The following is a 26,043-nucleotide window of genomic DNA, read 5'->3' on the forward strand; positions in this document are numbered from 1 at the left end:
GGGCGGGCCCTGGCAGGGAGGGGGCGGGCCCTGGCAGGGAGGGGGCGGGCCCTGGCAGGGAGGGTTCGGAGGAGCTGGGGCGGAGCCTCCCAAGGCTTTGAATCAAAGGTTGGGGCGAGACTCCGGCTCCCGCAGTTTCGGTTCTACTTTGCAGGCGTTTCTGTCGCCGCGGTCGCCCGAGGGTAAGGCGCTTTGAGAAATTCATTTACTTTTTCTCTGGGAGACAAGGGCCCAGGCCCCTCCTGTGCCTCCTCCTCCTAGCCCAACACGCAGGTACCGAGCTCTGCTAACGGTCTCTCGGGGTGTCTGATGGGACTTAAAATCCTCTTTCGATGAAATCCCAGCCTCTCAGTCCACGCCCAGCTTCAGAGTAGGGCGTAAAGCAGCTGGGGCTATAGGTAGGCCGCAATCGCGGCTCCCCACCTGCCCCAACGGGGCATTCGCTTCCCCAAGGACTCTGGAACCACCCTTCCCTTACAGGCTCTCGTCCCCAAATTACGTACTCCAAAAATCTTTCGTCCTCTGGCAGCTGAGAGGAGCCCGGGATCTCAGACCTAAGCCAGGTGAGGCTCATTTTATTTTAGCCCCGAAGGTCAGAGTTCAGCTCAGGATGCCCATTCATTTGACTCCACTCTTTAGGGGAGAATCTAGATTTTTAGCCTCAGTTCTTCCTCTTAAAGGACTTACCCAGACGTTGCTCCTCCCCCAGACATTCTTTCCCATCCCAACTCAGAAAGCAACATAGAAGAGGTTTATGCTCCCTTCCACGACCTTTTTAGGGGGTTTTTAAGCCACATCTGTGGCCAGTCTAGCTTCCTTTTTCTTTCTTGTTCCAAAGAATCCATACCTCCCTATTACACCAGTACCTGCCCAGGTTCAGGAATGGAAGCTTTCCTTCTACACCCAGGCTGGGAGACCTCAGGCATTTCTGCCCCTGGGGTACTGGAGAGACATCTTCAGAATCCCTTGTCTCAAAGGATGAAGGGATTCTCCTGGCTGCTGCCCCCAAGCCAGCCCTATCTAACTTCCTTCCTTGGTAATCAGTGACAGCTCAGCAACTTTTCCAGAACAAAATAAGTGCTCCGCTTTCACTTATGAAAGTCCCTTAAAGTGAAATAACCTCTGCTTTGCTTTTCCCTCTCAGGAATTGAGCTGTCCTACTATAAAGAGAGGAGTTGAAATGCAGAGATTCCTGATCTGAGAGCCACCGTGTTAACTGCTTGAATTTCCATACCTTCACTTTCTTAGGCTTGAGGTTGCTGAAATTGTGGTGGGGCCCCTTGCCAGTCTCAAAGACTTAAAACCACAGTGACACCCAGCATCCACGCTAACTGAATTTTGTTCTTTTTTCATCAGTGAAAAATACCCCTGAACAATGGGTGAGACATTCTCCCAGCTGGCCTCTCAGAAGGATGAGAACAAATTGATCCTGCCCCCCAACCCAGCCTTTGGCAGCAAGGCTGCCAGCTACTCCAGCATGGGCAACAGCAGGCCTTTCTTTTCCTGTGTGCCTTGTGAAAGGGCTGCTGGTGCTGGCTTTGTAACTTGTCCCACCTGCCAGGGCAGTGGGGAGATTCCTCGAGGTGAGTAGCTGCAGGCTCTGGAAGTAGCCTGGGATCCAGGAAAGGCTCTTAACAGCCAGCTGGCCAGCGCCAGGCCCCTTTGAGTCTCCCTAGATGGTGTTAGGTAGTCCAGCTCCTAGTCCCCCAGTTTCAGGCTGGCCCAGGGAGATTCTAACCCTCCCTGGGCTCTCTGCAGAGACCTTCCTCCTGCCCTGGTTGTACCACCCAACCCCAGGGAATTTCCAGCCTCTCTGCTTCCTTAGCAACCCTGCCGTAGGATTCAGGAAGTTACCATGACCTCTCCTAAGAAACTGGGCTTTTCTGACTTATGGTGACTTGCAGAAATTCTTCACCCATGTCAATGAAAATCTCACCTCCATTCGAGAGATGGCAAATCTGAGCTGCCAACAGCCAGTGTCCCCAGTCCTGCCCTGGGTCAGAGATAGCATGCTTCTGAGACTGCTCTGTGGGATGGAGGGGTGCTTCTCGCAGGCTGGTACAGGAAACTTGGCATGAACACTTCGTGGCCCTCCTTACCCTCTTTCTCTCTACAGAGCTAGAGAAGCAGCTGGTGGCCCTTATCCCCTATGGGGACCAAAGGCTGAAGCCCAGGCACACGTAAGCCCCTCTTCCTACCCGAGTTCTGCAGGCATTGCCCATGGGGGCAATTCCTCTTGGTCATCCCAATGTGCCCTCCTCTACTAAATTTTCTCCATTGGTTCTCCTCCAAAAGCCTGAGCCTCACTGGGCTCAGACATATTAGTACCCTGTTTCCACAGATTTTCCTAGTTAAAGAATCTCAGGGCACAGCAGACCACCTGAGGTCAGTTGGTATCCAAAGGATCACTGCTTCCAAGAAGCATGGCTCCCTTTTGAAGACAGAGAGGACCTCTTGACTCTGCAAGTCCTTCCAGGATGGACGAGGTTGCCATTGGTTTGGGGAAGTGATTTTTCCTAAGAACTTCCTTTGCTATGGCAGTTCAGAGCTGCTTGTTCTCTTCCCCATAGAGATGGAAAGCCAGCTCCTCCCTGACCTGGGACCCTTCAGAACCTCAGAGGCAGCCCTGAGTTTCACTGTGGGGGCCTGTGACTCTTTGTCATCTGGGTCGTTTGACATGAATCCCTTCAGCTCTTCCTCCCAGGGTCCTCAGCTTCCATCTGGGAGCCACCACCCAGCCCTCCCCGACCACTGCATCAGAGTCCAAATCTGGCAGTGCCCCTTAGAAGGTGCTACCAAGGTGCAGTCTCTTTAATGGGTATTACAATTTTGAATTAGATGGACAGATGATGTCTGGTTCTGAATATGAGTATTAAAATTCAGAACTCTCAAAATTCATGTAGACTTCTTCCAGTGATTATAGCTGGCATTGGTTTAGCCTTTGACTATGCACCAGGACCAGGAATTGGTGGCTTTTCCTGAATTAGCCTATAACAGATTGTATGAGGTAGGTTAGGTACAATGAATTACCTCCATTTTATAGACAAGGAAACTGAGGCTTAGGGCAGTTAAATGGGTTGTTCAGAGTTACTGGGCCAGTGGGTACAGAGAGCTGGGGCTGGACACCAAGTTGCTGGCTTCTCAGTCCTGTGCTTCTCCCCACTCTGGGCCACCCCTGACTCTAGGCTGGTCCTCCACACCTGAGGAGCTAAGTGTCCAGTTGTGGGGGGAACTCAGAGGAGAGCCTTGTGTACAGAGAAGAGTATCTGAACACGCCTGGCCAGGTTGCTTGTGTCCAGACTTCTCCACTTCCCTACCCGGGTCCTGCTTTCCCACAGGAAACTCTCCGTGTTCCTGGCAGTGTCCATCTGCCTGGTGACCTCCTCCCTCATCATCTTTTTCCTGTTTCCCCGGACAATCGCCGTGCAGCCTGTGGGCCTCAACTCCTCCACGGTGGCCACTGATGAGGCCAATGTCTACCTCAACATAACGGTGGGTGGGTGCCTGTACCCCTGGACTCCGACCCCACCTTCCAGGCACCACTCCTCTGAAGCCGTTGTCCCATGTTCTGACCCTGGACATGGGTAGCCAGGGATCTTATGGTACTCAGAGGATGTCAGAAGCCTGGGGAGAAGCCCCTAAGAGATTGTGTAGGATTGGAACCGTGAGAGGTTAGAATTGAGGCCAGAGCAGTATTAGGGAGTGGTATGCCTGAGACTTTCCAGGTGGGCAGGGGAACAGAAAGAGCCTTGCGGGGTGAGACTGGATTTTGAGACAGCTTAATGTCCCAGTATTCCTGCCTGGAGAACTCCATGGACAGAGGAGCCTGGTCCGTGGGTCACAAAGAGTTGGAAAAGACTGAGCGATTAATACTTTCACTTTTACGGTCTTAGTTAACGGTGACCCCTCCAAGGGGTCTGGCACTGGTGCCCCAGCAGCTGAAGCTCTCACTGGGGTGGGGCTCAATCAGGCTGGGGTTTTTTTTTAAACTGTTTGACTTCTTCTTGCCAAGGATGGTTACTCTCACCCCTCCCTTTCCCTGTCTTCCTCCCCAGAGTATCTTGAATATCTCCAATAACAATTACTGCCCTATCACTGTGACCCAGCTGACCATCGAGGTTCTGCACCTGTCCCTCGTGGTGGGACAGGTCTCTCACAGCCTCCTTCTCCACATCGGCCCTTTGGCCAGTGAACAGGTGACTCCCTCTCGCTGGCCAGCCCCACACCCCACAAGTGTGTGGACACAGGTGGGAGGAAGAGGGCAGCTGCAGTTGGGGCTAACCCTATGACCATTTGGTTGACAGATGTTTTATGCAGTGACCAATAGGATAAATGATGAAAACACATAGTAAGTAGCCCTTGATCTCTTCTCCCTCACCTCCTTCCTGGTTGGAAACCCAGTTTGAACCCCCACCAGATTTCTTGATTGCTTAGCAACCCTGCATTCAGCCTGCACACTTATGGCCAAGACTGCAGTGTGCAAGTGTTCAGGGCCCCTGTTTGGAGCAGGATTGGAATGAAAACCAGGCTAGAATTGGGTTAATCCTTACAATATATGGGACTTCCCTTGTGGCTCACTTGGTAAAGAATCTGCCTGTAATGCAGGAGACCTGGGTTCAATCCCTGGGTTGGGAAGATCCCCTGGAGAATAGAAAGGCTACCCACTCCAGTATTCTGGCCTGGAGAATTCCATGGACTGTACAAGTCCATGGGGTCGCAGAGTTGGACACAACTGAGCGACTTTCACTTTCACTTTTACAATAATTGACTTTGGGCTCTTCAGCCTGACTCGCTGCCTTCTACTAAGGGAACGACCAGCACATGCCTGGGCCAAGCCAGTGGGGGTTGGGGGAGTGAAGTGCTCACCTTAGGCAGAGGGAGCTGGAAGGGGTGGGAGTGGCCTGGGTCCTTGCCCTCCCCACGAAAGGAGGCCAGGGGCCTGGGACTGCAGGTCTCCTCTGAACTGACAGGCTGTTCAGTGTGAAATGTGGTCCCATGTTCTTCCTCTCTGTCTTTCTCAGCAAAATCTGTACCTGGCTGGAAATCAAAGTCCACCACGTGCTTTTGTACATCCAGTAAGTAGGATTTGAAGCCCTGGTATCCCCTCTCCCACTTCTTTTTTTTTTTTAATAGTTATTTATTTTGGCTTTGTTGGGTCTTAGGTTAAGCATGCGGGATATTTAGTTGTGGCATGTGGACTCTAGTTCCCTGACCAGGGATTGAACTTGCCTCCCCTGAATGGGAAGCTCAGAATCACAGCCCCTGGACCACCAGGGAAGTACCCCCTCCCCCACCTCCTGCCTCCAGCTCCCCCTAGTGGGAAGGAAGTCATCCAAGTTGACTCCATGTATCTGTTGGCTCTTGATAGTGGCAGATCCAGCCCTTCCTCTAGGGTCCACTTTGCTTCTGAGCTGTTGATGTGACACCCACAAAGCTGCCCGGGACCCGGATGGGGCAGCTGTCCCAGGAGCCATGACAGAGCAGGAAGCCAGCCCTCCCCAGAGAACAGAGCAAGGCCAAGGCTTTCCTCTTCCTCCCAGACACAGCATCAAAGCCTGCTTTTCCTCCCCAGGGGCACCCTGACCTATTCCTACCTGAGCCGTTCCGAGCAGCTGGTCTTCCAGAGCTATGAATATGTGGACTGCAGGGGAAACACGTCTGTGCCCCACTTGCTGGTCTCTCACCCGCCGTGACCTGTCCGCTGCTCTCAAGCTCCAGTCGCCTGCCGGCCCAGTCTATACTTCCCACAACTCCGTGGTGCCCAGTAGGACCATAGTGACTTTGCCAAAGGAAAAACCCTGCTTTATCATACCCTCCCCACACCATGCACCCCCAGCAGAGGAAGCTTCCTGTGGAAGTTAACTTCATATACACTCATACATCCCTACACACTGTCTCTCTCTCACACATACACCCATACACACAGTGTCTCTCTCTCTCTCTCTGTCACACACACAAATACACACACACACCCTCTCTGATTTCTACAGGATCAGAAGCCTGATTCTTCTAGAGGCCAGCACCAGAGGCCTCTGGTTGTGTCTTGAGCAAAGTCTGACCCAGCGTTTCCTCAGCTGCCTCAGAGGCATGGAGCAGCACCCACCTTCCTATGCTGAGCACCTTGGTTGCCTGATTCCTCCAGGGAAGACCTTCTTCCTGCCTGAATGCAGAGAAAGAGTTCATTTTATCTGGTTTGACTCCATGGATCCTTTTCCAGTTCTCCACCCAGTGATGAGAATGACTTAGGGATCAGCCCATGCTGTCCCCAGGGCCTTTTGCTTTGGTCACGTGACAGATCGTTGGTGATGGCCTGCTTCTCTCCTGGTAACTTGTTGCCCACCCTTTGGCCAAGGCCCTTTGGCTCTGCCTCCTTCCTGGTTATAGATGGTCTGGGTCCCCAGGAACACAGAGCTGTTCTGCAGCTAAAGCTTCTCTTCTCCATAAAACACTTTTATTAATATTATTCTCGGCACAGCAGGAACAAAAGGAGAGGAGGGAAGGGAGGTACCTGGCACCTTCTGGGCCTGCACAGGAAAAACAGAGACAAAGCCAGAGTCATTTTAAAAGGTATTTATTGAAGGAGGTCACAACCCTGAGCCCATGTGAGTGAACACAGACAGGTCAGATGGTGCCACAGTCGCCTTTACTATGGTTTCTATCACTCAGACAGGCAGAGAGATGAGTTTGGACAGTGGGGAAAGTTGAAGTAGGAAGGATGGAGAAAGGGAAGTGGGGACAGAACCTGATGACTAGCTGACCAGGGGACAAGAGGAAGGAAGGAGTTCATGCCGTTTGCACACTTTCATGCCTGAATAACTGGGGTAAAAGTGGTGCTGGCAACAGCATGAAAGTCCATGTAGTCCAGGCTGGAGCTTGTGCTGTGTAGAGTTTGGAAAATGTAAAGGATTTATATTGTATTCACTAAACTGTACTTAACAGTGTTTAAAAAAGAAAAATAAAGGTCTCCTATAATTGGGAAAGGAGCTGCTGGTGGACACTCCCCGTCTCACAGCCTATTTCTTAATGTCCAGGTGGGCATCGAGGTCTCTTCCCCAGTCCCTGAGCCCCTTGGGAACATGCCCTCCTTCTCTGTCTTCTCTCCCTTTCTCTCATTACGTATCTCTGAAGTCCCATCCAACTTTAATATTCTTGTTCTGTGTCCCCCACCTCCCCATACTTCCCCCAAGTGCTCCTCTCAAGAAACACTGCACTGAGAGGTTCCTTTGTGCATTCTGAGTCACTGCAGTCATGTTTCACTCTGCAACGCTATGGACTGTAGACTTCCAGGCTCCTCTGTCCACGGGATTCTCCAGGCAAAAATACCAGAATGTGTTAATCTCCCACCCAAAGGCCATCCTAGAATGAAAGGACCCAGGCACCGTCCCCCCTTACCAGTAAAGAGTAGAACAGGAGATGTGGCTGGGGACCCCCACCTGTCAGTTTCAGGAAGTGGGGAGGGGGATACCTGGGGGCTTTAGAGCCTCTTACCTGTCTCTGCTACGTGGAAAGGCTGAGACCCAGGGAGGAAGAAGCCTATGGATTTGGGGGAGGAGGGGGGCCAGTCCGATAAGCGATCAATGCAAAGAAATAGAGGAAAACAACAGAATGGGAAAGACTAGAGATTTCTTCAAGAAAATTAGAGATACCAAGATGGGCTCAATAAAGGACAGAAATGGCATGGACCTAACAGAAGCAGAAGGTATTAAGAGCTGTCAAGAATACACAGAAGAACTGTACAAAAAAGATCTTCACGACCAAGATAATCACGATGGTGTGATCACTCACACTCATCTAGAGCCAGACATCCTGGAATGTGAAGTGAAATGGGCCTTAGGAAGCATCACTATGAACAAAGCTAGTGGAGTGATGGAATTCCAGTTGAGCTATTCCAAATCCTGAAAGATGATGCTGTGAAGGTGCTTCACTCAATATGCCAGCAAATTTGGAATACTCAGCAGTGGCCGCAGGACTGGAAAAGGTCAGTTTTCATTCCAATCCCAAAGAAAGGCAATGCCAAAGAATGCTCAAACTACTGCACAATTGCACTTATCTCACACGCTAGGTGCATTGGAGAAGGAAATGGCAGCCCACTCCGGTGTTCTCGCCTGGAGAATCCCAGGGACGGGGGAACCTGGTGGGCTGCCATCTATGGGGTCGCACAGAGTCAGACACGACTGTAGCGACTTAGCAGCACATGCAAGGTAAAATAATGCTCAAAATTCTCCAAGCCAGGCTTCACAATACGTGAACCGTGAACTTCCTGATGTTCAAGCTGGTTTTAGAAAAGGCAGAGGAACCAGAGATCAAATTGCCAACATCCACTGGATCATCAAAAAAGCAAGAGAGTTCCAGAAAAACATATATTTCTGCTTTATTGACTATGCCAAAGCCATTGTGTGGATCACAATAAACTGTGGAAAATTATGAAAGACGTGGGAATACCAGACCACCTGACCAGCCTCTTGAGAAACCTATACACAGGTCAGGAAGCAACAGTTAGAACTGGACATGGAACAACAGACTGGTTCCAAATAGGAAAAGGAGTACGTCAAGGCTGTATATTGTCACCCTGCTTATTTAACTTATATGCAGAGTACATCATGAGAAATGCTGGGCTGGAAGAAGCACAAGCTGGAATCAAGATTGCCAGGAGAAATATCAATAATCTCAGATATGCAGATGACACCACCCTTATGGCAGAAAGTGAAGAGGAACGAGAAAGCCTCTTGATGAAAGTCAAAGAGGAGAGTGAAAAAGTTGGCTTAAAGTTCAACATTCAGAAAACGAAGATCATGGCATCTGGTCCCATCAGTTCATGGGAAATAGATTGGGAAACAGTGGAAACAGTCAGACTTTATTTTTTGGTGCTCCAAAATCACTGCAGATGGTGATCGTAGCCATGAAATTAAGATGCTTACTCCTTGGAAGGAAAGTTATGACCAGCCTAGATAGCATATTCCAAAGCAGAGACATTACTTTGCCAACAAAGGTCCATCTAGTCAAGGCTATGGTTTTTCCAGTAGTCATGTATGGATGTGAGAGTTGGACTGTGAAGAAAGCTGAGCGCCAAAGAATTGATGCTTTTGAACTGTGGTGTTGGAGAAGATGCTTGAGAGTCCCTTGGACTGCAAGGAGATCCAACTAGTCCATTCTAAAGGAGATCAGCCCCGGGTGTTCTTTGGAAGGAATGATGCTAAAGCTGAAACTTTTGGCCACCTTATGCAAAGAGTTGACTCATTGGAAAAGACTCTGATGCTGGGAGGGATTAGGGGTAGGAGGAGAAGAGGACGACAGAGGATGAGATGGCTGGATGGCATCACCAACTCGGTGGACATGAGTCTGAGTGAACTCCGGGAGTTGGTGATGGACAGGGAGGCCTGGCGTGCTGCGATTCATGGGGTTGCAAAGAGTCGGGCACGACTGAGCGACTGAAGTGAACTGAGTCCCCCTCTTCCTAAGGTCAGGTGTCCTGTGCCTGAGACTGCAGTCCCGCTTTCCTCTGAGTTCTTTATCTCCGTCCCTGCCTCTCATCATCAACAGCGGAGTGCCCGCTGTGGACCAGACTGATGCTGGACTTGGGGGAGGGGGTCCCTGTCTGCCACTTCTTCCTATCACTGCCCTAGGTCTGCTCTGGTGTGATACAACCCCTCCTCCCCCAGCTGAATCTCAGTAAGCATCCTCCAGGGGGCTGGGCTGATGGAGAGTCATGAACCCGATGAGCTCCCGACAGACCGAACATTGCTAAATAAGGGCCAGTAGTGGAGCTGTAGACTTGAGGGGCGCAAAGCCAAGTTCTCCCATAGGCTTTGCCTGGAGAAGCAGGGACTTACCTTCCACTTTCTTCCCACACTCCCTCCATCCTCTTCCTGCCCCTCCTTCTCATCCCAGTCTCACAGAGCCTGACCAGTCTCTTAGATTCTTTCCAGGAAGAAATCATTTTATTCCTGGCTCAGCTCCTCTGCCAGAGTGGATCAGGAGGGACTGGCTTTTGAAGTGGAGGTGTTGCTGGGTGGTAAGAAGGTCGGGTCGCTTATCTGATTTTTTGCTGATGGCCAGTGGGATCTTGGGGTCTATTTCTGAATCACCATTGCTGGACGTAATTTGTTGACTGAGAAGGAGAGACAGGAGACAAAACAGGTCAGCAGTTCCCAGGCCCACTGCTTTTGCTTACTGTATTAAGTAAGCCCTTTGAAGCCAAAGGGCTTCCCTGGTGGCTCAGACAGTAAAGCGTCTGCCTGCAATGCGGGATACCCAGGTTTGATTCCTGGGTCGGGAAGATCCCCTGCAGAAGGAAATGGCAATCCACTCCAGCACTCTTGCCTGGAAAATCCCATGGACGGAGGAGCCTGATAGGCTACAGTCCATGGGGTTGCAAAAAGTCGGACATGACTGAGCGATAATTAATTAATTACTTCGAAGCCAAAGGAATCCAACTGAAATATAGTGAGTGGCCCAGTCCTCATCTTAAAGGACTAGGATTGGGTTCTCCCATCCTTGGCACCTGTGTCAGGAAAAAAAAACGTTTCCAAAGCTCATCCTGTTTTATGTAATTCCCAAGACACTCAAGAGTCTTCCTGGGTTTGATGGTCTACAATTAGTCAGACACTAAGCTAAGTGCTTCAAATGCCTTCCCTTTTAATCCAGTCCTCATGACACCTCTACTGTGGAACTGGTATCATTCTCCTTTAATGGATGGGCAGCTGAGGCTCAGAGAGTGAGTCATGCTACCAGAGAGTGGTGATCCTAACTGAGACCATACCTCTTACTTCAGGTCTTACCTCCCTCCTGCCTAGCTGGCTCTACCCTAATCAGCCCCTAGATTTTGCTTCTTTGTACCTGTCCAGCCTTCCTAACTAGACTGTCAGCTCCTTCACTTAGTGCTGAGCAATGGGGCCTACCAAGACATTCTTATGGGCCAAGGAATGGAGGAATGGGCCATCCAGAAATGACTGAACAGCTTCAATCCCCTCTCCCAACTCCTGCCAAGGAAGCCTTTCTAGACTCCCCCACACTTACACTCAACCACACTCAGACACACAGCCAGAAGCTATCTGGCTTTCACACTTTGAATCTGTCTCACCGTGAATCGTGAGTACTTGGTTTGCATATCTGGGCTAGATTTCTTGCCACCTGATGAGGAAACAAAGCACAATTACTCATCTGGCAGTTCTGAGAATGGAACATGGCACAGCTGGATTCTTTACCAGGCAGGCCATGGCCCCTATTTAAGGCAAGGCACAGACCCAGCCCACACTGAAAATTCTCTACCAGGAAGTCAGCCTGTGCTTCCCTGTTCCAGACCCCACAGGGGTCAGGATATTGTTGCTAAGCCTACAACTCATCTCCCACCCTCTGTTGGCTCCCTCCCCCATCTGTCCCCCTCACCCTAGAGGAGGGACTGACAACTTCTGAGCCACCCTCTGTGGAAGTTGGCAGGTTTCTCTGCCACCCTAGCTTGGCACAAAGCCACTCAGAGAGAGTGACTCCCAAGTAAAGGAGATTCCCCCAAATATGGAATCTGGGCCCTAACCAGGGACTCCATCCTCACTACCTCCCACTGCCGGGCATCTTACTTACCAGGACCATGAGGGTTGGTCACCTCTCTTTGGTATGTGTCCTTGTGGGGACCTGGCCTCTGGGAATCCTGGAGGATGTACTTGGAGGTGCACTGAGTAAGACATTCTTGGGCATTTGGCTGCTTTAGCTGAGGCGGCTGTGGTGGCTGCTGGGGCACCTGCGGCGGCTGTGGCATAGGTGGCAACTGTGATTGCGCCAGGGGTGGCTGCGACTCCTGCTGGGACTCCTGAGGTGGCTGGGTTTTCTCCTCACATTGCCGTTCCTCTTCTTGGCGTTTCTTCAGTTCCTGGCAAGAAGCCCCCACAAGTGGAATCCTCCTCCCACCCCATCCAGTCACCACCTTGCCAGAGACACTGCAGGAAGCAAGACAAGGGAATCCGAGGCAGAGGTGGCTGCAGGGTCTCTGCTCCCTGGAGTTGAAGCCTGAGCCTGGAGCCTGAGCCATCTCACCTCACCCATCCACACCCTAAACTGTTTCTATAGCAACAGTGCCCCCTGGCACAGCCCCTGCCCAGTATACACAGCCTCTGACCGCCTACTTCCTAGCTTGAGAGCTGTGTGCACTGAAGGCCGTTTGCAGTGCCAGAGAGTAAAGAATAATCTCTTACAAATGCCTCAAACAGCACTGTCCAGTAGAAATATAATGGGTACCATATTCGGAGATGAACGCTTTCACTTTCATATATAATTTAAAATTTTTTATTAGCCACATAACAAAGGAAGAAGAAATAGGTAAAACTAAGTATAACGATGTATTTTATTCAACCCAATACATCCAAAACATAAACTCAATATGATAATATTGATAATTTATAGTGTTTGTTTTTGTACTAAGTCTTCAAAACACAGAGGGCATTTTATACTCAACAGCACATCTGAATTTAGACATTACATTTTTCAAAAAAATGTTTGGTTGCAGGGCTTCCCTGGTGGCTCAATGGTAAAAAATCCGTCTGCCAATTCAGGTGACACCGGTTTGATCCCTGACCCAGGAAGATCCCACATGCTGAGGAGCACTTAAGCCCGTATAGCACAACTATTGAGCCTGTGCTCTAGAGCCCGTGTGCCACAGCTACTGAAGCCTGCGCTCTGCAGCAAGAGAAGCCACTGCAATGGGAGGCCTGTGCACCAAAACTGGAGAGTAGCCCCTGCTCTCCACAACTAGAGAAAAGCTGCAGCAGCAAGGAAGACCCAGCACAACCGTAAATAAATACATTAATAATAACAAGAATGTTTGATTAAGGGATTTCTCTAGCAGTCCAGTGGTTAAGAATCCACCTGCCACTGTAGGGGCATAGGTTCGATCCCTGGTCCAGAAAGACTCCACATGCCATGGGGCAACTAGGCCCGTGCACAACTTCTGAACCTGCACTCTAGAGCCCACCAGCCATGCTGAAGCCCATGCCCCTAGAGCCTGTGCTCCGCACAAGAGAAGCCACCGCAATGGGAAGCCCTCGCACTAGAAAAAGCCTGCATGCAGCAACGAAGACCCATCACAGCCAAAAGTAAAGTAAAACAAATTCGTTTTAGAAAGGCAAGTTTGACAAAGTTAACTTGATATTTCGAGTTCATATACTTTACAATCAAGAAAGTAGATTTACTTACCCAAATTGTTCCAAACATACTTAAAATTTTGCCAGTATGTAAAGTGGATATTTGTTTTTAAATTTATATTTAAATAAATGTATGTAAAATTTAAAATTCAGCCCCTTAGTCTCCTAGCCACATCTCAAGGGCTATAGCACACAGGCTGGTAGCCACCCTATCAGACAGTGCAGCTTTAAAACCTCCTGTGCCTGACCCCTCAGTCCCACATGAGGCCTCAGCCTAGTATAACTGCAAAGCTGAGTCACCCTAATGCTCACACACATATCCATGACATCAAAGGAATTTGCTTTCCTCCAGCTCCAAGCAAAACAACATTCACCGGATAATAGCTTCCTGGGGATCTGTCTTCCCTCCCCATCTCCTCCCTATCCCTGGAAGGACCCTGGTGAACCTGGCCCCTCTCATGCACCTGCTCTTGCTGCTGCTGCTGGGCCATCAGCCACCTCTTCCGGTCCAAAGCCATCTGCCGCCGACGGGCCTCCCAGTGGTAAGCACTGCCCATGACAGTGAGGGTGACAGAAGGGAGAGGTGACAAAAGGCAGAGGGGTGGGGGCAGGTAGAGCCCAGGAGGCTGCCACTGCCCCCGCCACTTCTGTCTCCTCTCACCTCAACCCTGTGGCCTGTAACCAGAACCACCTCACAATGTGACCACTACCAGGGCAACTGGGCAGGCCCCCCTCCCCTGCCATGGGAAGGAGGGAGGTGTTCCTCCCAAGCCTCCCAGAGAACATCTTTAAAGCACCTTTCTCTCCGGGGCCCTGAGCAGGTAGAAGACACCTTTCCACCTTAGCTTTGAGTTTCAGTGGACCCCAGGGACAATTCCCAAGTGGTCTGACTTTTCTCTCTGGTTTTCTCCTACCCACACCAGGATTTCAGCATCTTCATCTGGCCCTCTGCTGACCTCTCCCTCTCCTCCTCCCTTAGTCCTCCATCTCCTCCCCCTGTTCTGAGTCAAGAAAATGCAAGGACTTCCATGGTGGTCCAATGATTAAGAATCCACCTGTCAATGCAGAGGACATGGGTTCGATCCCTTGTCCAGAAAGATTCCACATGCCATGGGGCAACTAATCCTGTGTGCCACAATTACTGAAACCCATGAGCCTAGAGCCTGTGCTCCATAACAAGAGAAGCAGCCGCAATAAGAAGCCCGTGCACCACAACTAAAGAGTAGCCTCGGCTCTCAGCAACTAGAGAAAGCCCAAGTGCAGCAAGAGGACCCAGCACAGCCATAAAAAAATTTTTAATTAAAAAAAAAATCCAACTAACTTTCACTGGGGTCTGAGCTCTGTGAATACAACAAGGTGGCTTATTAGAAATTACCCTAGTCCTGGGGATTTAATATGCTGGGCTCAAGTCAACCCTCTATCTCTTCTTCTGAACTTGAGTCCAGTCTTATCTCTCTGAGACTCCATTTCCTCACCTGGAAAACCAGAAAGTTAATACTTGTTACTGTCCTCACAGGGTTCAGTTCGGTTCAGTTCAGTCGCTCAGTCATGTCTGACTCTTTGCGACCCCATGAACCACAGCATGCCAGGCCTCCCTGACCATCACCAACTTCCAGAGTCCACCCAAACCCATGTCCATTGAGTCGGTGATGCCATCCAACCATCTCATCCTCTGTCGTCCCCTTCTCCTCCTGCCCTCAATCTTTCCCAGCATCAGGGTCTTTTCCAGTGAGTCAGTTCTTTGCATCAGGTGGCCAAAGTATTGGAGTTTCAGCTTCAACATCAGTCCTTCCAATGAACCCCCAGGACTGATCTGCTTTAGGATGGACTGGTTGGATCTCCTTGCAGTCCAAGGGACTCTCAAGGGTCTTCGCTAACACCACAGTTCAAAACCATCAATTCTTCGGCACTCAGCTTTCTTTATAGTCCAACTCTCATATCCATACATGACCACTGGAAAAACCATAGCCTTGACTAGATGGACTTTGGTGGCAAAGTAATGTCTCTGCTTTTCAATATGCTGTCTAGGTTGGTCATAACTTTCCTTCCAAGGAATAAGCATATTTTAAGTTCATGGCTGCAATCACCATCTGCACTGATTTTGGAGCCCCAAAAAATAAAGTCTGCCACTGTTCCCACTGTTTCCCCATCTATTTGCCATGAAGTGATGGGACCGGATGCCGTGATCTTAGTTTTCTGAATGTTGAGCTTTAAGCCAAGTTTTTCACTCTCCTCTTTCACTTTCATCGAGAGGCTCTTTAGTTCTTCTTCACTCTCTGCCATACTGGTGGTATCATCTGCATATCTGAGGTTATTGATAATTCTCCCAGCAATTTTGATTCCTGCATGTGCTTCCTCCAGCCCAGCATTTCTTATGATGTACTCTGCATATAAGTTAAATAAGCAGGGTGACAATATACAGCCTTGACGAACTCCTTTTCCTTTTTGGAACCGGTCTGTTGTTCCATATCCAGTTTTAACTGTTGCTTCCTGACCTGCATACAGGTTTCTCAAGAGGCAGATCAGGTGGTCTGGTATTCCCATCTCTTTCAGAATTTTCCACAGCTTATTGTGATCCACAAGGTCAAAGGCTTTGGCATAGTCAATAAAGCAGAAATAGATATATTTCTGGAACTCTCTTGCTTTTTTGATGATCCAACGGATGTTGGCAATTTGATCTCTGGTTCCTCTGCCTTTTCTAAAACCAGCTTGAACATCAGGAAGTTCATAGTTCATGTATTGCTGTAGCCTGGCTTGGAGAATTTTGAGCATTAGTTTACTAGCGTGTGAGATGAGTGCAATTGTGCAGTAGTTGGAGCATTCTTTGGCATTGCCTTTCTTTGGGATTGGAATGAAAACTGACCTTTTCCAGTCCTGTGGCCACTGCTGAGTTTTCCAAATTTGCTGACATATTGAGTGCAGCACTTTCACAGCATCATCTTTCAGGATTTGAAATCGCTCAACTGGAATTTCATCACTTCCACTAGCTTTGTTCATAGTGATGCTTCCTAAAGCCCACTTGACTTCACATTCCAGGATGTCTGGCTCTAGATGAGTGTGAGTGATCACACCATCGTGATTATCTGGGTCGTGAAGATCTTTTTTGTACAGTTCTGTGTATTCTTGCCAGTTCTTCTTAATAACTTCTGCTTCTGTTGGGTCCATACCATTTCTGTCCTTTATTGAGCCCATCTTGGTATCTCTGATTTTCTTGAAGAGATCTCTAGTCTTTCCCATTCTGTTGTTTTCCTCTATTTCTTTGCATTGATCGCTGAGGAAGACTTTCTTATCTCTCCATGCTATTCTTTGGAACTCTGCATTCAAATGGGTATATCTTTCCTTTTCTCCTTTGATTTTCACTTCTCTTCTTTTCACAGCTATTTGTAAGGCCTCCTCAGACAGCCATTTTGCTTTTTTGCATTTCTTTTTCTTGGGGATAGTCTTGATTCCTGTCTCCTATACAATGTCACGAACCTCTGTCCATAGTTCATCAGGCACTCTGTCTATCAGATCTAGTGCCTTAAATCTATTTCTCACTTCCGCTGTATAGTCATAAGGGATTTGATTTAGGTCATACCTGACTGGTCTAGTGGTTTCCCCCACTTTCTTCAATATAAGTCTGAATTTGGCAATAAGGAATTCAAGATCTGAGCCACAGTCAGCTGCTGGCCTTGTTTTTGCTGATTGTATAGAGCTTCTCCATCTTTGGCTGCAAAGAGTGTAATCAATCTGATTTTGGTGTTGACCTAGTGATGTCACAGGGTTCACACAGGACAAAATGGATTAATAGATGAGAAATATATGCAATGAAGATTAAAACTGCTGAGCTACAGGTTAGGATTCTTTATTATTCTACCTAATTTGCATCCTGTTGAGGAGGAAAAATTCATTCTCTGGGCTTCTAGGTTCTTTGGCTGGTCTAATAATCAAATGGACACAAGACAGATTGCATGCATGCATGTTCAGGCACTCAGTTGTGTCCAACTCTTTGCAGCTCCATGGACTGCAGCCTGCCCAGACTCCTTTGTCCATGGAATTTCCCAGGCAAGAATACTGGAGTGGGTTGCCATTTCCTCCTCCAGGGGATCCTCCCAATCCAGGGATTGAACCCATGTCTCCTGCGTCTCCTCTGTTGGCAGGCAGATTCTTTACCACTAAGTCCCCTGGGAAACTCCTAAGACAGATGAACAGGAGCAAAACAAGTGTAATTACATATATTCAGGGATCCCATAAGAATATAAGGGCCTGGGACTTCCCCTTGTGGTCTAGTGGTGAAGAATCTGCCTTCCAATGCAGGCAATTCGGGTTTCATCCCTGGTAGGGGAACTAAGATCCCACATGCCCCAGGGCAACTAAGCCCAGGTACCTCAACTAGAGAGAAGCCCAAGCTTTGCAGGTAAGACCTGATTCAGCCAAAAATAAAAATAAAATAAACATTTCTTTAAAAGAATATGAGACCCAAGGACGTTGAGGCTAATATGCCATTCTGAGCTAAGGAATGGGATAAGAGTTTAGGGCTTCAAAACTGAGGAAGGGGTACTTCTCTGGTGGTCCAGTGGCTAAGACGCCATGTTCCCAATGCAGGGGGCCAGGTTCAATCCCTGGTCAGGGAACTAGATCCCGCATGCTGCAACTTAGGCATTCGAATGCCATAACTTGAGTTCATGTGCCCGTGTGCCACAGCTAAGACCCGGCACAACCAAATTAAAAAAAAAAAAAAAAACAGAGAAGGGTAAATCACAGGACAAAAAGAGATCATGTATTTGGTAATGAGTTGTTTGCCCTGCTGTGCAGATGAGTCTCTCAGATAAAAGTTCTCTCTGATAATAACTCTCTCTGAGACAAGCCCCCTGTCTAAATTCTTTTAGGCAATTGAGTGAGAGATAAAAAGCTCTTCCTGGGTCTTTGGATCCTCCACTGCCTTGAGCTCGAATCACCCCACGTATTAGTGACACATTCTGAGGAGATTCATTTTGAACTCCTTGAGTTCCCAGTAGGTGGAGAGGCTAGAACAGTGGGTCATTTCATCAAGTAGATTATTGGTCTTTCTGCACTGATATAAATTTTTCTAGAAACAGCAGAGGCTGATTGCAGCTGGAAACAAGGGAGGGATGTGGGTGAAAAAGGGGCTTTGAACCCAGCCTCACCCTGTAACACTGCGCTGGTGGAGGGAGGGTGCAGGATATAGCCCTTGAACCAGAGAACAGGTTCATAGAGAGTCTGTCAATTCAGGCAGCTGGTATACTGTACTCACATAGGGTTCTGGAGTTAGACTGACTTTGGTTGAATCCTGGCTGTGTCACCTATTAGCTAGGAGAACTTAGGCCGATCACTCAGCATCTCTGAGCCTCTCCTCTGAAGGTCGTTGGAAGACACCATGGGATGTGTGGGAAGTGTCTGCCATCAATGGGGGGACCTGGCTATGGCTGGCTGATAGGGTTGCCCCAGTTCTGTTGAGGAGCCGGTGGGTCTGTGAATCTTGTTACATCTCTCTTTTCCTATTTAAATTTTTTGTAATATTTATTTGGATTTCCCTGGTGGCTCAGACGGTAAAGCATCTGCCTACAATGCGGGAGACCCGGGTTCAATCCCTGGGTTGGGAAGATCTGGAGAAGGAAATGGCAACCCACTCCAGTACTCTTGCCTGGAAAATCCCATAGATGAAGGAGTCTGATAGGCTACAATCCATGGGGTCAGAAAGAGTTGAATATTTATTTATTTGGCCGTGTTGGATCTTTATTTTATTTTTTAAATTTTGGCTGTGTCGGGTCTTCGTTGCTGCTCCAGCTTCTCACTGCAAGGAGAGAAGTTGCCAAGCAAGGACTCCAGGGCACTTGGGCTTCAGTAGTTGCTGTGAGTGGGCTCAGTAGTTACAGCTCCTGGGCTCTAGAGCACAGGCTCAATAGTTGTGGCCCATGAGCTTAGTTGCTCCAAGGCATGTGGGATCTTCCTGGATCAGAAATCCAACCCATGTCTCCTGCATTTGCAGGCAGATTCTTTACCTCTGAGTCACCAAAGAAGCCCTACATTGGGTTTTAGTTGCAGTACACAGGATCTTTGTTGGGGCACAAGGGCTCCAGAGCATGGAGGGCTCAGCAGCCATAGCATGTAGTTTCCCCGGGCTGCTCTGTCCATGGGGATCCTCCAGGCAAGAATACTGGAGTGGGTTGCCTTGCCCTGCTTTAGGGGATCTTCCCAACCCAAGAATTGAACCCAGGTCTCCCACATTTCAGGTGGATTCTTTACCGTCTGAGCCACCAGGAAAGCCTGAATACTGGAGAGGGTTGCCATTTCCTCCTCCATAGGATCTTCCCAACCCAGGGATCAAACCCAAGTCTCTCATGTCTCTTGCATTGCCAGGTGGGTTCTTTACCTCTTGCACCACTTGGGAAGTCCTGTGGGATCTTAGTTCCCCAATTAGGGTTTGAATCCACTCCCCTATATCGGAAGGCGAATTCTTAACCACTGGACCACCAGAAAAGTCCCTTTTTATTCCTTTTTAAAAGAGGTGCTATTCCCTTCTCCTCCTAGCACCCAGGGGTGTTATATGCAACAATAGATACGCAAAGTTTTCCAGACACAAAATGTAAATCTGAGGCTTGTCACTGGACATTTATTTTCACAACACGTATATCTTATTATAAACTAATTCTACAGACATTTAGGTGGAAAATAACTATTAGAAGAGGAAGAGAAAGGCACTTAACTGTCTCAATAATTAAATGGGCAAAAGAGGTTGTGGGTTTCTGTTTGTATCCCTTTGTTTCTCCCTCTTCCTCTCTTCCTACCCTAGAAAGAGGGCTTCCCAGGTGGCTCAGTGTTAAAGAATCTACCTACCAATGCAGGAGATGCAGGCTTGATCCCTTGGTCAGGAAGATCCCATGGCAACCCACTCCAGTATTCTTGCCTAGGAAATTCCATGGACAGAGGAGCCTGGTGGGCTACAGTCTATGGGGCTGCAAAGGGTTGGACAGACCCTAGAAAGAATAGGGTTCAAATGCAAAGATGCTCAGGGTTGGGGAGGTGGGTTGGGCTGAATTAGGGGAACTGTTTTCGACCCTCTGAGCCTGTCCTCCTGCCAGAGGAAGGATTTTCAGTCTGCCAAGACTGTGCCCCTTCCCTCCTCATCCCTTTCGGAGCCTCTCTCCTGCTTCTGTACACCCTGCCTCTCCCAACCCCATCTCTGACCTCAGAGCTCCTTCCAGCTCTAGATTCCATTCCACGTCCCACTTCACCCCATCCAATCTGGATTTTAACTCGTATTGGTCCTTGGGGAACTTTCTTGTGCTGCTACCTGATTGTAGTCACTTGGACATTCTCATCTTTTAATAAAGCTTTTTAGTGTGCAAGACACATAATCTTTAGTTGTGGAAGGAACAAAGTATAGTTAGATGTGTGGACCAGGTAAATCTTGTGAAATAGAGCTGCATTATTTATTAGGTGTGGGAACATGATCTAGCTGCTCTACTGCTCTACTCAGGGCTTCCTGGGATCAGGGTTTCCTTGACAGCTCAGTTAGTAAAGAATCTGCCTGCAATGCAGGAGACCCCAGTTCAATTCTTGGGTTGGGAAGATCCCCTGGAGAAGTGAAAGGCTACCCAAAGGGAAAGGCTACCCACTTCAGTCTTCTGGCCTGAAGAATTCCATGGACTGTGTAGTCCATGGGGGTCACAAAGAGTTGGACACAACTGAGTGACTTTCGCTTTCACTGCTCTGATCAGTTTCCTCTCCTGCAGGGTAGAGGTAATAATATCTCTATCCTAGAGGGGTTGTGATGACTAAAGGAAATAATCCATGTGACACAATAAACAGAGGCTTTTTTTTATTATAGTATTTCACGAATTGAAGATGTCATCATTCATGAGAGGTGCCCTTATTTTCTCTAGACATGCTGCAATGTAAACACTGGCAGTGCTTTCTCCTGGCATCAAATGTAAGGTGCAACCTGGTTTCTGAGATACAAATATGTGAAAAATAGGGCTTCTCTGGTAGCTCTGTGGTAAAGTATCCACGCGCCAATGCAGGAGACACAGGTTCAAACCCTGATTCGGATAGATCCCACATGCCGTGGAGCAACTCAGCCTGTGTGCCACAACTACTGAGCTTGTGCTCTGGAGCCCAGGAGCCGTGACTATTGACTTCCTCACGCCTAGAGCCTGAGTTCCGCAACAATGAAAATCACCGCAATGAGAAGCTCACACACCACAACTAGAGAGTAGCCCAGTTCTCTGCAACTAGAGAAAACTTGAGCATCAACAAAGATCCAGCACAGCCAAAAATAATAAATGAAACTATTCTTAAAAAAAAAAAAAAAAGATGGATGTGCATCTTGGAATGGAGGAAATTAGGCATCATTATTGAGTGTGACACCTTCTGTTTGGGGCTGCTGAAAGACAAAAAGGAAATGTGGGTATTTGGAAATACTCACTGAGGCTCAATAATGCCAGGCAAGTTTTGAAAAGCCCAGCTCTTGGTTGAGCCCAAGTTTTATGGATCCAGTCTAGTTGGACAGGAAACTGGCTCTCTAGTACACAAACACTTATTGTGTGCAGGATCCCCAGCACATTCAGGATGTGGGGTGAGGAGCAGACATTCTGCTGGCCCATGCACACCCTGATCATGTTGCTGGGAAAAACAATCTCCTTTTCCCACTGCAAAGACAGACAGATCCAGTTCTATTGTGAGTCATAAAAGTGAAAGCTTTTTGTTCTATGACTGGGAAAAAGGAGAAGGAGGGGGAGAACTGAGGGTAAGAGGATAGGGCCAGACAGAAGGGAGAGAAGATCAGGAGAAAACAAGATGGTATTTCCCTCCAGGTCTCTTCAACTAGTTGTGGAAGCTGACAAGTGATGAAAAGAACCTGATGGAGCCATCCAAAAGGACCGGGTCAAAATTGAGGTGAAGGCAGGGCTGCTGCAGGGCCAGGAAAAACAGACACAGTGAGCCTGGACTTGAAGAGGTGTCTTCCCCAGCTGGCAGGGGCCAGGCAGACTTCTGATGCCCAGGAATGGAACACTCAGAAGCACTCAGAGTTGGCTGCCTTGGCGTGGGCAGACTTATCTGATTGTCACAGGCTTCCATGGCAGCAAAGAGCAGTGGACGTGGTGGCGTGGCAGCCAGAGGAGGAATGGCAGAACATGGGCAGGTGCCCCTTGCTGACCACAGGAGAAAGATCATATTCACCTGTGTGATCCCAGGACCCACACAGTGGCATGCACAGAGTAGGTGTGATACCGAAGAATCAGTTCAACCAAGAATCTTAAAAACAGGATATCACAAAGTTTTTTTTTTTTTCTTTTTTAAAGAGAAGTCCAGAAATAGACACATACAGACTTTTTTTTTTTTTTTGCTGCTCTGAGTCTTCGTTGTGGTGCAGAGGCTTAATTGCCCCATAACATATGGGCTCTTAGTTCTCTGACCAGGAACTGAATCCCTGTTCCCTGCATTGGAAGGGAGGTTCTAAACCACTGGACTGCCAGGGAAGTATCACATATAGACTTTTTAATATGATAAAGGTGGCATCTGAGGGATTTCTGTGGCAGTCCACTGGTTAAGATTCCGAGCTTCCAATTCAGGGGGCATGGATTCAATCCCTTATCAGGGAACTAAGATTCCCTCATGCCATGGGGCATGGCCAAAAGACAAAAAAAAAAAAAAAGACGGCATCTGAAACTGATGAGGAGATGGACTATTTTATATATGATGTTGGGACAACTGGGTAGCCATCCAGAAAAAATAAAGCCAGATCTATATCTGTGAAGTAGGTTAGAGATGGAAATGCAAAAATATCAACAATTCAAAGGATAGTGGGCAAAGGATATGAACACTCAATTCACAGAAAATAATAATGAATCTCAAGCAAACGAAAAATTGTACAACCTTGCTCACAGTAAGAGGTAACATTGGATAGTATGCAAAAGTTTGATAACATGGTTGGGCAAGGCTGTGGGAAACAGGCACTGGTTGAGAAGTCTGCCTGTGCTCTTCCAGTCTCTGTTCTCGTTTACCATTTTCAACTCCCTGGCATCAATGATAACTGGGTCCATAGTGAGACTGGAGGACACTTGGACAAAGGTTTGCCAGTCAGCCACACCCCCGATGTTGCCTGAATTTTTATAGGCACTTTGGTCTGTACACATGGATGTGATCTGGCTGAGGGGCACTGACTCACATTAACCAAACTCAGGAGAAGGTGGTGCATGAACCAGAAGGCTCATTCATTTATAAAGGGAGATACTCCTTTGCAATCACAGACCATGCATGTCTTCAACCCAAGGCACTCCATTCCAAAGATCAAAATACATAGGAATCTTAACTAGTGAACACAAGATGGCCTGATAAACATGGAAGCAAGCAGAAGTGTAGTGAAACACAATATCATAATAATTACTACAAGCTGGGAGGTTCGCTGATCTCTTTCTATTTGTACAAATTGCATTATTTAATATTTATGCATTTATTTACTTAGGCAAAATATACTAAGTGCCTAGTATATGCCAGACCTTATTCTAAAGATTGAGGATATAAATGTGGATAAAACAGACAAAGGTCTCTGTTCTGCAGCTTACATACTATTAGGCTAAAAGCAACATATAAATGTATAAAATGTCAGGTGATACATGCTATGGAGTAAAATAAAACCAGGTAAGGGAGAGTAGGGGCCCTGGGTGAGTGAGGGAAGATTAAGCACAGGATTACATGTTAATATTCTCATTTTCTAGATGAAGAGGCTAAGCTACAGAGAAGTGACTTGCCTGAGATATTTTCCCTAATGCTTGTTCTTACATGTTAACTATATGCCAGGCATGTCTCATAATTCCTAAGATTATGTCTAGTAATTTCTCATCTCATTATCTCCAATTTACAGATAATATATTGAAGACAGAGGGTTAAGAGAGGAGGTCAAGTCATGACTAGGCCATGTGATTAACAGGTAAACAGGGATTAGAGGCCAAGTGTTCCAAGTCTCTGCTCTTAACTGCTGCACCAGACAGCTTGTTCTTATCTCTCTACAGAAGACCTGTGTGTCAGGCTGAGCAACACTTACTCTTATACTGGGCTGGACACACAAGAATGGCTCTTTGTTTGCCCTTTTCTAGGTCCCATACTCTTGGCTTCAGATGGATTTGTCCTCTTCCCCTGTGTGGTCTTAGGCAGAGCTGCTTAACCTGTCTCAACCAATCCATCTGTAGGTAAACTTTGAAAGTCTGATATAAGGAAAACAGTGCAAACCTTGGCCCAAACAATGTTTCTTATTGCATTGTCTCTCTGAGATACAGTTGCTCAGTTATTTCAGTGTCACAGCTATGCCCCCTTCATTGGAACCTCATTGATTGGACACCAGGATCCACATTCTAGATTACTAAACCAAGGTCGCCTCCTTAGCTCCCTTTGTATGCCCTCAAGTTAGATTCAAGATTGCCAGGAGAAACATCAATAACTTAAGATAAACAGGTGACACTACTCTGATGGCAGAAAATGAAGAGGAACTAAAGAGTCGCTTGATGAAGGTGAAAGAGGAGAGTGAAAACACTAGCTTAAAACTCAGCATTCAAAAATCTAAGATCAATAGCGTCTGGTCCCATCATTTCATGGCAAATAGGTGGAGAAACAGTGGAAACAGTGACAGACTTTTCTTGGGCTCCAAAATCACCACAGATAGTGACTGCAGCCATGAAATTAAAAGACACTTGCTCCTTGGAAGAAAAGCTATGACAAACCTAGACAGTGTATTAAAAAGCAGAGACATTACTTTGCCAACAAAGGTCCATCTCATCAAAGCTACGCTTTTTCCAGTAGTCATGTATGGATGTGCAAGTTGGACCATAAAGATGGCTGACCGCCAAAGAATTGATGTTTTTGTACTGTGGTGTTGGAGAAGACTCTTGGGAGTCCCTTGGACTGCAAAGAGATCAAAACCAGTCAATACTAAAGGAAATCAATCCTGAATATTCATTGGAAGGACTGATACTGAAGCTCCGATACTTTGGCCACCTGATGTAAGGAGCCAACTCATTAGAAAAGAACCTGATGCTGGGAAAGAGTGAAGGCAGAAGAAGGTGACGACATAGGATGAGATGGTTGGATGGCATCACCGACTCAATGGACATGCATCTGGGCAAGCTCCGGGAGATGGTGAAGGCCAGGGAAGCCTGGCGTACTGCAGTCCATGGGGTCGCAAAGAGTTGGACACGACTGAGCGACTGAACAACAACAACCCCACAAGATAGGCTTTAAGGTTTCCACCTCTCTGGGGAATTAGAGCTCTGGAGGTTAAGGGGTTTGCCCTAGGGGCCTGCAGCCGGGGCAGGGTGGGGATTCTGACAACAGGGCAGCAGTACTCAGAGGGCCAGATCTCAGGTCTCAAGTTCTCTGGATAGCCCCTGGTAGGCGACAGTAGACAGACACTCCCAGAGTCCCAGCCTCCGAGTGGTTTATGGCTGGACAGAGCCAACCCGTGGGACCCTGTTGTTTTCACAGTGAAGACCAGATGACTTTTTTCGTACTCGGACCAGTCGGCTGGTCAATTACACAGAGCCCCTACTCGGTTCGCCCAACCCCAACATCTCCAAATCCTGCCTTTCCCCATGAGCCAGTGCCAAGGAAGAGCTCCGCCCCGGCCCAGCTTCCGCTCATGCGCGCAGAAACCATGCAGAAAAGCTGGCTGTCAACCCGAAAGGCTACACCCACCCTCACAGAAAGGGCGGGGCATGCAAATTAGAAATGGCGCCTCTGTCAGGGAATGACAAAGTTACAGCAGGTTATAAATTCTCTCCTACAATGTAGAGAATAAAAAATTTGCACGAGAGTCCAGTACAGCACCATTCACAGTAGTGTCCACGAAGCAAAGGAAGGGAGACCTGGAGTGAGCGGGGACCCGGTCACACTGATTGTAATATGCACGGCAGCAGGA

General features: G+C 48.0%; 2 protein-coding genes across 7 annotated transcripts; one reads left to right on the forward strand and one right to left on the reverse strand.

Moving 5' to 3' along the window:
* The first annotated feature begins 131 nt into the window (after positions 1–131).
* Positions 132–6,997, forward strand: TMEM106A (transmembrane protein 106A). 6 transcript variants are annotated; one of them, XM_059877865.1, is made up of 9 exons: positions 132–182; positions 481–1,255; positions 1,357–1,583; positions 2,117–2,180; positions 3,339–3,492; positions 4,056–4,196; positions 4,305–4,348; positions 5,022–5,075; positions 5,573–6,997. In XM_059877865.1, exons 3-9 carry the CDS (start codon positions 1,376–1,378, stop codon positions 5,691–5,693), a joined length of 786 nt encoding a protein of 261 aa, XP_059733848.1. In that variant the 5' UTR covers positions 132–182; positions 481–1,255; positions 1,357–1,375; the 3' UTR covers positions 5,694–6,997.
* Positions 6,998–9,911: 2,914 nt separating this feature from the next.
* CCDC200 (coiled-coil domain containing 200) lies at positions 9,912–13,817 on the reverse strand. Its single transcript, XM_024980897.2, has 4 exons — positions 13,595–13,817; positions 11,578–11,863; positions 11,081–11,130; positions 9,912–10,108 (listed from the first exon to the last, which is right to left on the reverse strand). Exons 1-4 carry the CDS (start codon positions 13,685–13,687, stop codon positions 10,082–10,084), a joined length of 456 nt encoding a protein of 151 aa, XP_024836665.1. The 5' UTR covers positions 13,688–13,817; the 3' UTR covers positions 9,912–10,081.
* Positions 13,818–26,043: the final 12,226 nt, after the last annotated feature.

Source organism: Bos taurus, chromosome 19, assembly GCF_002263795.3.
Source record: "Bos taurus isolate L1 Dominette 01449 registration number 42190680 breed Hereford chromosome 19, ARS-UCD2.0, whole genome shotgun sequence".
Classification (NCBI taxonomy): Eukaryota; Metazoa; Chordata; class Mammalia; order Artiodactyla; family Bovidae; genus Bos; species Bos taurus.